Genomic DNA, 13,333 nt, shown 5'->3' with positions numbered 1-13,333 from the left:
CCGAACCCCTCATTATAAATAATTGACATTGAAGACCAACCCCTCCTCATACCTCCACGACACAGTCCCTACCATTCCAGACAATGAGCGAGCTTAATCCAACAAATATCGAGGCGCTCAAGCGCCGGATGCAATCCGTGTGCAGCGATCCCGACAAGGGCCTTCCCGGGGTTTCCGTCGCTGTAGTTGGACGGGACGGCAAGCAACTGTTCAGCCATGCTGCGGGGAAACGGGGCCATGGAAGCTCTGAGCTCATGTCTGTGGACTCGGTATTTTGGATTGCGTCGTGCACAAAGATGATTACTGGTATTGCGTGCATGCAGTTAGTTGAGCAGGGAAGGCTTTCTTTGGATGATGCTGGTCAAATTCATCGAATTTGCCCTGAGTTTGATGATCTTCGGGTGCTCCAGGAAGATGGCACCTTGGTGGAGAAGAATAAGGGGATTACTTTGAGGATGCTCTTGACTCATACTTGTCAGTGTCCCTGAAACTACACAGTTAAATTGGGCGCTGATGTTGAAATTATAGCTGGATTCGGTTATACGTTTTATAATGAGAAACTGCGTGATTACGCCCGACCCGCTGGTTTCGATGAATTCTCTGGATATGCTGAGGAATTCAACCAGCCGCTGGTTCACCAGCCAGGGGAAGCTTGGGAGTATGGCGTAAGTGATCACCGATTCGCCGGAGGCAACGATGGCTGTTAACATGCAGGGAACCGCGATAGATTGGCATTGACTGGGCAGGTGTTGTGCTTGAGCGTGTCACAGGACAATCGTTGAATGACTATTTCCATCAACACATCTTCGAGCCCATCGGTCTCAAGCATATTTCAATGCTCCCCACTGAAGAAATGAAGGCGAACCTCGCGTACATGCACCAGCGAGCGGCTGATGGCCAGATCTCTGTCCGCGATCACCTGCTGCGGCGTGCATTGACCGTGAAGAGTGAGAGTGACATCAAGTCCTACTTCAACAGTGGTGGAGCCGGATGTTTTTCTACTGCACAGGACTACTCCCGTATGACTCCCTACCTGGGCCGACACTCTTGACAACAGACTAACACGTATGCAGAAATCCTAGCCATTCTGTTGAACGGAACCTCGCCGACAACAGGCAAACAGCTGCTCAAGAAGGAGACCGTAGACGAGATGTTCCGGAACCAAATCGAGAACCTGCCTCCTCTCGCTGAAAAGTATTTCCCCGACGCGAAAGCAGAATTCGTACAGTCTGGTCTCGGCCTTCACCCAACTGTGGAGGGAGATCGACAGGGCTGGGGACTCACCTTCCTGCTTAGTGGAGGTTCCACAGGGCGATCCATTGGGACTGCACAGTGGTCAGGCGTAGCGAACCTTCGGTGGTGGTGCGACCGCGAAAAAGGCGTTGCAGGCTTTATTTGCTCGCAGGTATTGCCGTACGGCGATGAACAGTTGTTCCAATTGTCGCAAGATGTCGAGACGGAGGTTTATAAGGGTCTTGCTTTGTAGTATATAATAGGCATTCGTTGCTGCTTCAGAGCTGAAACCCCCTCCTATTGAAGGCCACCTGCTTGTCTGGGTAATAAAAGCTTAGTTTGTTACCTGTATCATGGCAATTCCAGTGCCAGGATGCCCTACAGACACTCTCCGAAGTTTTATCCGCTTGAAATACCTATGTTCGACTCAATGAGCGAGTAGTCTGTCACTGAGCAATATCCCTAAGAGGCCGACTGCCAAAGTAAACTATCTCATTGATGTGTGATACGTTATGGCTCACCCAATAGACCGGCACTTCTACAAAATTCCCCCACAGAAGAAATAAGTCATTCAGAATGATCAATTCTTTACTTGCTATCGAGAAATGCAAGGGAACTCACGGTCACGTGTGAATCGGCGCATTAGCCAAGATCTGTTTATGTATATTAACAGACCTGCTCCATCCGCCTCGACCGAAATATAACTCACACCAGGACAACAATGAATCCAAGCGCTGCCTTAGCGGAGATTGATCCCTCCAAAATCAACATTATTAGTGAGATTGCACGCTCTGATGCATCGTCCATATTTAAGGTAGATCTAGATGGCCAAAAATACGCATTAAAGATTTTCCACGACAACGGCGACCCGGGATATACCGAGAAAGGTCGTGATCTGAACCGATTCCGCTGCGAAACCAATGCATATGAGAAACTCCTGGCCTCTGGTGTCTGTGAGCGCAGCATCGTTCCAAAATTCCACGGCTGTATCAATGAAGTAGATCCGGCTGCATTCCATCCTGCTCTCCGACATTTCGCCCAAGACACGTTCAAGCCAAGAGGGATATTACTGGAATACCTCCCAAACGCAGAGAGTTTGAACTGCGTGAACTACTCGGATACGCTCTATCCCCAGGCTATTGAGGGCATGAAGGAGATACACAAAGCGGGCGTTCACCACCAAGATATCTACCCTAGAAACATTCTCCTTGTTCGTGGGAATCCTGATAGGCTGGTCTGGAGTGACTTTGATGTTGCAACAACGTTCACCGACCTTGGACCTGAAGAGCAGGCCCTCTGTGACCACGAGATTGCGCTTGTGAAGGGACTTGGGGATCTACTGGTAAGGACTCCGCTGCTGCTTATCTTGGAAGTGGTTAGCGTGCTGACTGAAGAATATAGAGAGAGGACCAGGCTGAGGGGTTGCCCCCGAATACAAAGTTTTATTGAGTGTTCTCATAGTTTTCTGGTATTTCTGTCAATATCCGATGGTGTTAATCAGGTCTTGTAACAGAGATAGATTCGGCGGAGTCTGGAGCAAGGGATGTTTCACTTCAATTTAAATACAATGGAGTCCACAGGTGTATCCTCAAGGGTCGCTCTCACCCCGACTCCGTACAATCTTATGTAAAAGGCATTAGTGATTTTACGCCGAGCTGAATCATACCGTGTATGCCTCTGTCAAATGAATTCGGCCCCTACCAGCCCATCTAAACCCAGCTGCTTAGGGGGTAATAGTAGAATGGTTCACTTCTTAAACGACGTGGCCTCAGCGTGAATATATGCTAGAGACGTAACCAGCGTCACCTTACGCTCCTGTCATAGTTTGTTCCAGGCCCTAAGTCAGCTCCGCTTCACAGAATTGTCCCAGCAGACCCATTTTCTACATAAACTAGGCCACGTAGTGGATTACCTGCGTGTGTGACATGATAACATCGTAGTCTGCGGTTCTCACCGTTGTGTTGAATAACCATGATGCAATTGCTCCGTTGAAAGTTTCATTACACCAACTGTAGCTGCTGACTTCACCGGCTTGTTATTGAACTACCTCCAAGAACAATGTGAGTCTGAGATTGCATATTCTGTTTCTACTCAGCGAGTTTATTGACTTCATAGGTTCTATTCACCCACCAATCTGCCAGATTAGAGATATTAAGCTGCCTAATTCATCTCAGAACCAACTCAGTTCTCCCCATCTCTTGTTTCTGTCTTCGTTGGTCAGGTACCTAGGCATATCAATTACTGCTCTTATCTCCGTAAACTTCACAGCAGGCTGGTGAAGTGCCTCATGATGTCTCAAAGCAATCACAACGAATCGATCCTGACTGGAGAGTACTGGCTCACGGTTGGGATAGAGACCCTATGCATAACCCGAAAGTTCACTCGTACATCCTATGTGGCACGGGACGCCATGAAATTTTCGACGCGCTCCACGCAAACGACTCCAGCGACATCAGTGAGTCTTGGTGCTGGGACGCACAATAAGGCTATAGACACGCTGGATAATGATACGGATGGTCTGGGTGGTGTTAACCTTCCGTGGGTCAGTCGTCGGTGATGGGAGCTCCAGGTGCGAAGAGGACCCTATCAAGAAACTGAATACGAAGGGAATGGTGTCAGACGCTGGGAGCTGGATGTGTATAATCCTTTTCCTGATGGGGCACGACACGTGCTCCAGAATTACAAGTTACTCCGAGCAGACGAAATGCTATATCGCCGAGATAGTGAAGCTTTCCGAGACGCTAAGCATCGTTTGGGAAGATATGGTTGATGTTGTCACCGTGGATAGGATGCAGGGTCACGAGTTAGACATGATCATCCTAGATTGGGTTTTCGATTCAGGAACGAAGTCTGACCTATGATTTGTTTCTGACAATCGTTGGGCGAATATTACTCTTACCAGAACCTGCACGGCTATATTTTCAACAAGGACCGACTCGGAGAGGCGAAGCGAAGCCTAAGAAGATACACCTGGAGATTTTTGTCTGTTAGCAGTATCTCCTGGATAATAACCTTATTGTTGATTATCCAGATAGCCATAAGAGCTACATTCCAAAGGTATCAACTGGACTCAACGGCTGGGAGGATGATATGTGTTCAATCATCACCAAGGTGCTGTTGTCATTAGTCTTTTTCCTGCTACACCCCCTTTAAGAGGCTGATATATTGATATGTTAATACTAGAACCGCAAACGTGGTAAGCGTTACACTATTATTATTATTCTTCACCAAGCAAGCACGAACCCTCCTAAAGATGATCGAGGCGTGGTACTTCCAATTGCCGACAGCAGAAAACCGCAGACGCTTACAAGGAAAGCACATAGTGCACTGGGCATTACCTGCTGATCTACTAACGACTCTGACATATTTCATGGACGGCATAGGAACCTACCAACGGCTTAACGACTCCTGTGAAATAGAATACCCCACGGCATTGAATTAAGTTCTCAACACCAGCTCCTTAATGGTATCTACATATTCTTTAGAAGAAACCCCGGACAGTAGCTTGGATTGCATTTTGTCGTCTGCGTCTGCCGTGAAAAATGTTCTGAGCAAGCGCTTAGAAAATAAATTCATTTAATTCCTCATTACAAAGGGTAGGGCCATTCAATATGCCCTTATTGAGCATATTCGGAGGAATTCATGGAACACCACGGTATTTGATGCAAGAGCAAGGACAAAAAGCAAAATTGCAAAAAGATCAGTGTATTCTACAGATGTAATAATATCTTCATTCTTTCAGTAACCACCTAATCAGTTGCTATCTGCCATTGGACCTTTAGCTGCATAGGAATCACCACCGTCATTATCGAGACCCTCGTCTTGTTCTTCGTGTTCTTCTTCTGGCTGCATATTAGACTATTCATTTTCAGCCCGGTGGCAGAAATATATGGAGAGTATTTATCATAGAGCCCTAGGCCCACCATTTCATATAATACACCGCTTAAACTCTAGACTTAGCGGCAATAGGATCGAACATCAAGCCACATTATCTGATAAGTGCATGGGTCTGATAGCTCGATAGAGATAAATCTTGTCCCCTTGTTCAAATCAATAGCCGACGGCAAGATCGATTGTTCACTCGAGAAGCCTGATAGCGACGGTATATACAAAGCTATCAGATACGAGCGATAAAAAGCATAACTTGCTATTGGATATTGGATCCTACTCGGGGGTAAGGTTAGCTACTAGTGGCGTAGCAAGCCTAGGAGGAGCTCGCGAGGATGCATTAAGTGGGTCTTGGGAGGAGCTCCGCCGATAGAGATAGATGAGATAGCCGCTGGCCTACTAGAACTAGATTTCGTCTGTTCATATCATGAACCATGCTCGATATACGGAGTAAGTCCGTTAACTTGGTTATGATGCACCAGTGATGGCAGTTTATCGAATGCGTTAATGGTAGTCTCGTTCGAAGACCGCTCAGTTGAGGTTAATGTAGACAACCTAAACCTACACTATCCACCCTTTGCGTGATAAGGAATAAATTATTCATCACACTGACATTGTCTATTCGATATACTTAAAAAGATGGCACTAAACGAGATACGCGGTCGCCTAGCCCTAATCACAGGCGCATCAGGAGGGTAACAATAACCCAGTTCGATAAGCTGATTTCCAGTGAGACAGCTACTGACAAACTTTTACTACCTTAGAATCGGAGCAGCATGTTCTCACCAGCTAGCACAACGTGGAGTTCACCTGGCACTGACTTACTCCACTAATTCGACATCAATAAACGAACTTGTCAAAGAACTACAATCCAAATATGCCGAGAACAAGCTGCGCATTTCCACTCACAAAGTGGATGTTGGATCCGCCGACCAAATCGAGTCCCTGTTCCACGAGATTGACACCCAACACGGCCGAAGACCTGATATTCTGATCTCAAATGCCGGATACGGGAAACGAATAACTAATATATGGGACATCCCGCATGAGGAGTTCGATTACATGATTAAAGTTAATCTTCGCGCTTCTTTTGTTCTTGTCAAAGGTGTGGTAGAGCACATGAAGGCGCAAAGATGGGGCCGGATTGTGTTCATGTCTTCGATTGCTGCTTATGGGGGAGGCATTAATGGATGTCGTTAGTTGATACCTTCATCCTTGTTGATATCTGATCATTATCTAATCTGTCTAATCGTCGTGTCTTAGATTACGCAGCGTCCAAGGGAGGGCTTACGGGAATGATGAAGAATCTTTCTACCCGTCTAGCGGAATACAACATCAGTGTCAATGATGTTGCGCCTGCTATGATAGGTGATACGGGTATGGTTCCCAATGCTTCGGCAATCCAAGATACAGTGGCAACTATTCCTTTAGGTCGGCTGGGTACCCCGGAGGAGACGGCGAATGTGGTCACAATGTTGGTTACTACTGGATATATGACGGGCCAGAGTCTCTTGTTGTCCGGAGGGTTGAAATAGAGATATGGGTGATTTATCTAGCACAGAATAGAACCACTATCTATAATACCCTGTTTCTCTATCATGATATGTCTTACAACTACACACAGCAGTGGAGTGCATTTGAACCACCATTTACACTCTCCACAACGGCATTACACAGATATTCATTGTTCAGCCTTCACGCTCCAACTGAATAAGCATTAATCTGATCCTTTGATCGACAACCACTAAGAAATTCTATGCTATGTAAACTTCCATGTTAAAAAGCAAAGTCTTCGGCTTAGGTTTGAGCTAGAATCAACCACATGTATACCCAAGAGGCTACTTCAAGCATATGGATATCACGCCTCTCAATATTATACATGCAGATATACTCTGTTGGCAGGCATTCATCAGTGCCCCTAGCACTGCAGGTTAACCATATTCCCCTTTCATTCCACCGTCCAGCAACAGACAGTCATCTACCACTGATCAGGATCGGCATCCGCAAAGGTCGTCCCAATCGCAATCTGATCATACCAAACCTGGCGTGTTCCCTGAGTCCCCTTCATACCACCATTATCATGCCAACCATTCGCATAGATCCCGACCCTGAACTGAAACGCCGTATCGCCATCGTCAATCGTAGTATCAATATCATATTCCTCAAGCACCTTCACCCCATCAAACCACAACCCGTAAGAACCAGTACCATCAGCCCTCCACTCAGAATGAATAACAACCTTGTGCCACTCCCCCGCAGATACAGTAGCCAAATTACTATAGATAGTCTCCTTCGGCGCACAGACCTTGCCCGTCCTCTGATGGAGATACAACTGATCACCATACAGATAAACCATGTTAGAGGGAATCCAGTGAAACTGCTCACAACCCCTGTCAGGAAACTCGCCCATAAACTGGGCGATGTTATACGATTGAACCGGGGAAAACTGCCAGGTGTCCTGGAGTCGAAACATGAAGCCGTAATAGCCCTCGTCGCCGAGTTTATATACGTCGTTTTTGATCACTTCTGAGTGGTAGCGGCCTGGTTTGACTAGGTCGTCATCTGCATCATCGTTGTTGCGGTAGCGATTGGTGTACTTTTGGTCGTATATTTGGGTCATTTTGAGTGCCGTCGAGCCTTTGTAGACTATGTCCGTGACTTGTTCTACTGTGCCGTTGTGTTCGATATTCTTCCAGCTCCAGCCGGATGTTGTTCCGGTGTTGGTGAAGCTTTGAGTGGCTTGTGCTGTTGTGCTGAGTAGCAGCGTTGCTGCGATGAGTTGGAGCCGCATCATGTAGAGGATAGAGCTTGGGTGTCTGGTTTCGGTTCTTGGTTGGGGTGTTGGCCTACTGCCGCGAGTTCTGTATTTCTTTTCATCCGGTGTCTTTTCAGAGTTATTATATCCTTCTGAGTTCCATTCCTTGCTTGCGTATGCTGTTGATATCATATTCATATCCCTTCTCTATCGGTTAGTAATCTTAAACCCCCACTTATGCAAGGGGTCAGTCTAACTTCTAAGTGGGTGATTGCAAAAGGAACCGGGGTACTCCGTATATGCCAGGCAAACAACATAGGCTTTACTTACTTTAAGGTTACTGCGGAAACGTCAGCCATAATATAATCCAAGAGGAAGTGTGGCAGGTGAACTCGATGTGTCATACACAAGAGTATACCGACATTTTATCGATTGGCCCCTTGCTGCTGCAACAGCACCCGGGTATGCAGGGCCAGCCGAAATAAGCAACAGAGATTTTTATCGCTAAATCGGAACAAGCTGCTTTACATGTTTGTCTTCTTCTATTATTTATATCTATTCTACAATTGAATACTATTTAGCCGTCGCCAACTAGCCTTATGACATTCCTTCACGGAGTATCTTTAATTTATAACCCTGTTCAAGAGGGGGCATCAGCATAGCTGAGCTGGCGGGATTCTGTGCTTTGACAATCTAAGTTCATGCCTGATTAAATAAAAGAAAAGATTTTATACATGATAGATATCCATACTGTGAGTCACTACCATAGAGTACCGTAGTTCTGTTATGATGATAACTTAAATAGCGTAGATAAACCCGAATCTAACCCTACACAGTTCCATTCAACCACTCGGGTATCCTAACTCACTCATAGCCCATTGTGCCAGCCCAGTCCAAGGTGGGAAGAGTATATCCACGATATTCGATGTTAGCTGCGCGCTCCAGCCTTCTAACACCCAGCATTGCGTCTCAACTTCCTGCAGCGCGACTACATAATACAGTAGCACCACCATCGCCCCGGGGTGCTGCGCCTGCATCAAATTAAAAAAGTCCCCAGGCAGTATGCTCAGCCACGTGAACACAACGTGTAGCTCGCCCGTCATCGTAGTGGCCGGCATTGCTGCGCAGTCTAGCATCGACTGTGCACCTTTGTTTAATAGAGCCAAGATGGCATTATCGATATTAGTCAGATTAGAAATTCGAGACTGAAGGATAGTAAGCTGCGTCTTGAATAGATCGAGTGCTTTCCAGCAGGGCGGAGAGCCGCTGTGATGTTTTAGCTTATCCAAGACATTGAACTGCAATTCGGCATGGGTGGTAGTCTTGATTGCGGACAACCCTCGTACTAGCGCCATTATTTCGAGCATTCCTGCCAGCGGCGGCTTCGCCTCGTTGTGTGGATACTTCAGATGTGAAGCAAAGCTGCTTGTCATGAGCAGAGCTGAGGTCATGAACAGGGCGAAACTGGTCTCCTCGGTCATCTTTCCTGTAAGGGCTAATCGCATGCCGGCGATGGCATGAGCTTGGTGCTTTGAGCCGTGAAACAGGTACTTCTCGCGCAATTCTGTCCGTAGATAGGCACAATGGAATGCCGACAGGGCGAGGAGCTGATGTAGAAGGTACGGGTACCGGAGGCCAAGACGTGGCGACTCGTCCCTGAATACAGACGGATCCAACACGTGGGGGCCCATCATGCATGTATTAGTCGTGAAGTGATGCATGAGCTCCAGATCCAATAGACACAATTCAGAAAACCCAATTGCAGTGCACGCTTCTGGAAAAGAGTTTGCTCTAGGCGATTGTCCGCTCAGAAGGAGGCTGTGGACATTATTAGGCTTGGGGCGCATATGGTGCTTGGGGGGGTCAGCATGGCTCTGTACATGTTGTATTAGACACACGAATTGCTCAGGAGGCAAGCGCCACTCACCGTCTCAAGGGCCTTTCCCCTGCCAGGCCGCTCAAGGCTGCATTCGACCTTGTGCCTCTTGCAGGCAGTACATGGCACTTGCTCATCACACTGCGTGCCAAGCCATCAGTCCCAATCTGTCACCCTTTTCGACATCGTAAGAGAGCCGATCACGAACCTTGACACGTCTCTTCTTGCATCGTAGGCACCCGTTTTTAGACTTGCGGTACCCGAGCCGCCCCATGATAGTGTGAGCGATGGTAAGGACCTCGTTAATAACAGTTGCGTCTGACGAATTTGTTCAGCCAAGCAGAATTCTTTGCGAAACCGAGGAGCGGTTCTTTTCAAGTGTATGTACTTAGGGCCGAACGAGGCGCAGCAAAAAAGCTGTCCCTGTGGCGTCAGTAGCCCCACTGCGGCCAGTAGAAATGCTGGAACTTAGTGGAGTGGAGCTGGTTATCCAATGACATCAAGATCCGAAACCGAGATGTTCCTACTTTTGCGTGCATATAGAACTGGGACCATTGGTTTGTGAAGACTCCACGAAAACTCCATGTAGGAAATGCATTTGAGACATGTTGTTGCGGCTTATTGCAGGTGCTGAACTGCTTCGGTCTACGTTTTCAAGGGACATGTGCCGACGACATCTTTGTTCCTGTCTTGTCCCAATCTCGTTCTTCCGTTCTCAACATTTTCTTGCACCTGCGATACCAAGCAATTCTTTTTAAGGTCCGAGTGTTCTTCCCTACATAACAGCCTGCTCGTCCTTGTCTGATCTCATACCGTCGAGTTGCTGTTGGCAGGACAGAGAAGATCGATTATGGCACCACCTCTTTGTGATCCTGAAAACTACAAAGATGCCACCTTTGCCTTCTACCGCTTCGCCCCGTCTGTCGAGGCGAATATTATATTTGTGATCCTCTTCGGCATTTCGACACTGCTGCATACGTTTTAAATGTGCCAGACGAAAATATGGTATCTCTGGCCACTTGTCGTAGGCGGTGCATGTACGTCAATCAAGCTCAATCTTATACCCTGGGGACTACACTAATGTTGGCTTTTCAATATAGGCGAAGCGGTTGGATACATCGGAAGAGTCCTGAATGCACTCGAAGACGAGGGCTGCTGGAATATTGGACCATATGTCATCCAGAATACACTGATTCTCCTCGGACCAGCATTTATGGCTGCATCCATCTATATGATTCTCGGTCGCATTATCCTGCTCACTGCCGGGGAGCACCATGCCCTAGTCAAGCGAAAGAGGCTTACCAAAACCTTTGTTTGGGGTGATGTGGTTTCGCTCTGCACACAGTCCACAAGTAAGTAATAGAAGCTTACAGCTTACACTCTATATGCTTGCATATTATAGATAAATGTTAATATGCTCCCTAAAAGGTGGCAGCATCATGGCCGCTCCAGATCTCTGGCAAATAGGCGAAAAGGTCATCATTGCTGGTCTTTTCGTCCAGCTTTTTATCTTCTCTTGCTTCCTTGTTATTGCTATTAATTATCATTATCGTCTGGCCAAATCGCCAACACCCGAATCGAACAATCCTAGCATTCGATGGAAGTGGTACTTATTTACCCTATACCTGACTGGAGGTTTGGTCCTCGTCAGAAGTGTCTTCCGGGTTGTTGAGTTTATTGAAGGCAATCATGGTCCTATCATGCGAAGCGAGGCCTATGTCTTTATTTTCGACGGCTTTTTGATGGTCCTAGTGCTTCTCTGGATGAACTGGTTCCATCCTGGCGAGATTGGCCTATTGCTCCGTAACGAGGTGCCTATCACAAACGGACTTCAGTTGATGAAGATACGTCAGGGGCGAAAACGATGCAACACGATGGAAAGCCTGAACTCGAAACTTCCCCTAATTGGCCGGTCGAATGGAGTTGGGCACAAGGCAGTTTAATATCTCAAGGATCGGGATTCTTTTTGCATAGCTAGAGAACATGGATTGAACGAAACTTCACGGAGTAGCCTCACGAAACTCGTCCAAATCAAACAAGTAAAACCAAGGCTTCTGCTACTCGATGTCCTTGCTATTAAGCCTAAATCAAAGTTGGAGATCCAACTCGAGAAGATCGGTCCAAGTATATCAAGAATCATCTGGGGTATCAAGATTGAATCCGCCGCTGTGATACGGCTTAAAAAAATATCCAGAATTTCGGTAGTACTCAACTGATTCCCAGTCTAATATTGCCTCAACAGCGCTGCTCCCTGAGAGGAGACTATAGATTAGACTAAGATCAGTATAATAGAAGTGAAAACTATTTCCGATAGTGGGTAGAGGCCGAGTAGCGATTCTTTGGAAATACTTCTAAGCTGCGATATAGAAGAATAGGCCTAGAGGCCTATGTTTTCTAAGACGGTTGTGGCGCTTCTGCATCCACTATTAAGAAATATTTAAGGACTCATGAGTCTAAACTTCAGTCCCACGAATACATCCAATCTCAAACCTTCCACGCTGGGAAAGTAGCTAGAATATGGTCAAAGCTTACTAATTGAGGTCCTTTTTGTTGAGAAGGGTGCTATGTGATCGTAGTTCGTAATTAGGACTGGCGTAGCTCGGCGGCAGATCTTGGTAGTAAGGTGGTGGATGAGGTGGTCTGATGTTGAGGAAATAGTGGTAGAACCCAAGCAACCTTCTCAATATCCATCAATTTCTCTGGTTAAACGGGTAAGGTTGCCGACACAACTTCCAATAAAGTCTTTCTAAATACGACCTCATCGACCTTGAAGTCGCCTGCGTCTCTCTTAGAGTTTCATATTGGTAGTCTGCAAAACCAGAGTTCAGGTGGCTTGGCTTGAGCCATAGAATCTGACAGTATTGCTGTCTTTTCAGCGTAGCTAGCCAACTGATCGCTAAACCATTGATATCCGACACTCTCAGATTATCTCTGAGCTACACGCACATTCCAATTCTAAGAAAGTTCCTCAGCAGCCTAACCCAAGTAAAAAGGCCAAATCTGGTCATCATCATGACTGAGACAGATAGTTCCTCTTGAATATCGGTATATCTTAATTACAGCTACAATACTGGGACTTGTCGGAAAGAATACTGTGATTGTCCGCTGTAAGCGCCACACAACAGTCGCCGTCCCACCACCAACCTACACCGCAAACTTCTCCGCCGTCGAGGTCCTCGCAATAGCAGCAGCAGCATCGGTAGCATGGACCGAGCTCACATTGACCGGCGAGAAGGCAGTTGACGCTGCTTCTTATGCATCCTTCGTTGGATATATGTTAGTGGATTGTGTGAAGATTAACCGGGAAGATCTATTTCTGAAAGGTACACCTACCACCAAGCGCCGAAGGGTCGTTTGTGGGTGCTGTCAAAGTGTTGACATAAAGACCCCACAGGATATAGATGGTGCTGTGGCGCATTCTGGTGCTTAGATCTTTATAGGATTAATGAATTCTCAAGATAGTGATGAATTTTCATGAGCTCCGCGGACGGCCCTTGAATCTAAGTAAGGTCTGGTTGTCGTGCGGACGGCAATGGAAAGTATTTCATATTTGAGATTTGAAGTCAGGTAGGCAATTAAAG

General features: G+C 46.8%; 5 protein-coding genes across 5 annotated transcripts; 3 read left to right on the top strand and 2 right to left on the bottom strand.

Moving 5' to 3' along the window:
- Positions 1-83: 83 nt before the first annotated feature.
- On the top strand, positions 84-1,486 carry AO090010000427 (serine hydrolase domain-containing protein; the record flags this gene model as incomplete). Its single annotated transcript, XM_001827368.1, has 4 exons — positions 84-474; positions 529-665; positions 728-1,019; positions 1,074-1,486. 4 exons carry the CDS (start codon positions 84-86, stop codon positions 1,484-1,486), a joined length of 1,233 nt encoding a protein of 410 aa, XP_001827420.1.
- Positions 1,487-5,760: 4,274 nt separating this feature from the next.
- On the top strand, positions 5,761-6,656 carry AO090010000429 (SDR family NAD(P)-dependent oxidoreductase; the record flags this gene model as incomplete). The annotated part of the gene is made up of 3 exons (XM_001827369.1): positions 5,761-5,816; positions 5,886-6,316; positions 6,385-6,656. The coding sequence occupies 3 exons, from the start codon at positions 5,761-5,763 to the stop codon at positions 6,654-6,656; spliced, it is 759 nt and encodes a 252-aa protein (XP_001827421.1).
- Positions 6,657-7,099: 443 nt separating this feature from the next.
- On the bottom strand, positions 7,100-7,912 carry AO090010000430 (polysaccharide lyase family 20 protein; the record flags this gene model as incomplete). Its single annotated transcript, XM_001827370.3, has 1 exon — positions 7,100-7,912. The coding sequence occupies one exon, from the start codon at positions 7,910-7,912 to the stop codon at positions 7,100-7,102; it is 813 nt and encodes a 270-aa protein (XP_001827422.3).
- Positions 7,913-8,516: 604 nt separating this feature from the next.
- AO090010000431 (uncharacterized protein) lies at positions 8,517-9,723 on the bottom strand (the record flags this gene model as incomplete). The annotated part of the gene is made up of 2 exons (XM_023233649.1): positions 8,517-8,581; positions 8,745-9,723. 2 exons carry the CDS (start codon positions 9,721-9,723, stop codon positions 8,517-8,519), a joined length of 1,044 nt encoding a protein of 347 aa, XP_023094184.1.
- Positions 9,724-10,602: 879 nt separating this feature from the next.
- AO090010000432 (RTA1 domain-containing protein) lies at positions 10,603-11,695 on the top strand (the record flags this gene model as incomplete). Its single annotated transcript, XM_001827372.1, has 4 exons — positions 10,603-10,695; positions 10,747-10,789; positions 10,853-11,104; positions 11,181-11,695. The coding sequence occupies 4 exons, from the start codon at positions 10,603-10,605 to the stop codon at positions 11,693-11,695; spliced, it is 903 nt and encodes a 300-aa protein (XP_001827424.1).
- Positions 11,696-13,333: the final 1,638 nt, after the last annotated feature.

Source organism: Aspergillus oryzae, chromosome 8 (assembly GCF_000184455.2).
Source record: "Aspergillus oryzae RIB40 DNA, chromosome 8".
Lineage (NCBI taxonomy): Eukaryota > Fungi > Ascomycota > Eurotiomycetes > Eurotiales > Aspergillaceae > Aspergillus > Aspergillus oryzae.
Note: the sequence above shows the minus strand (reverse complement) of the source record. Positions and strands in the feature narration are given on the sequence as shown.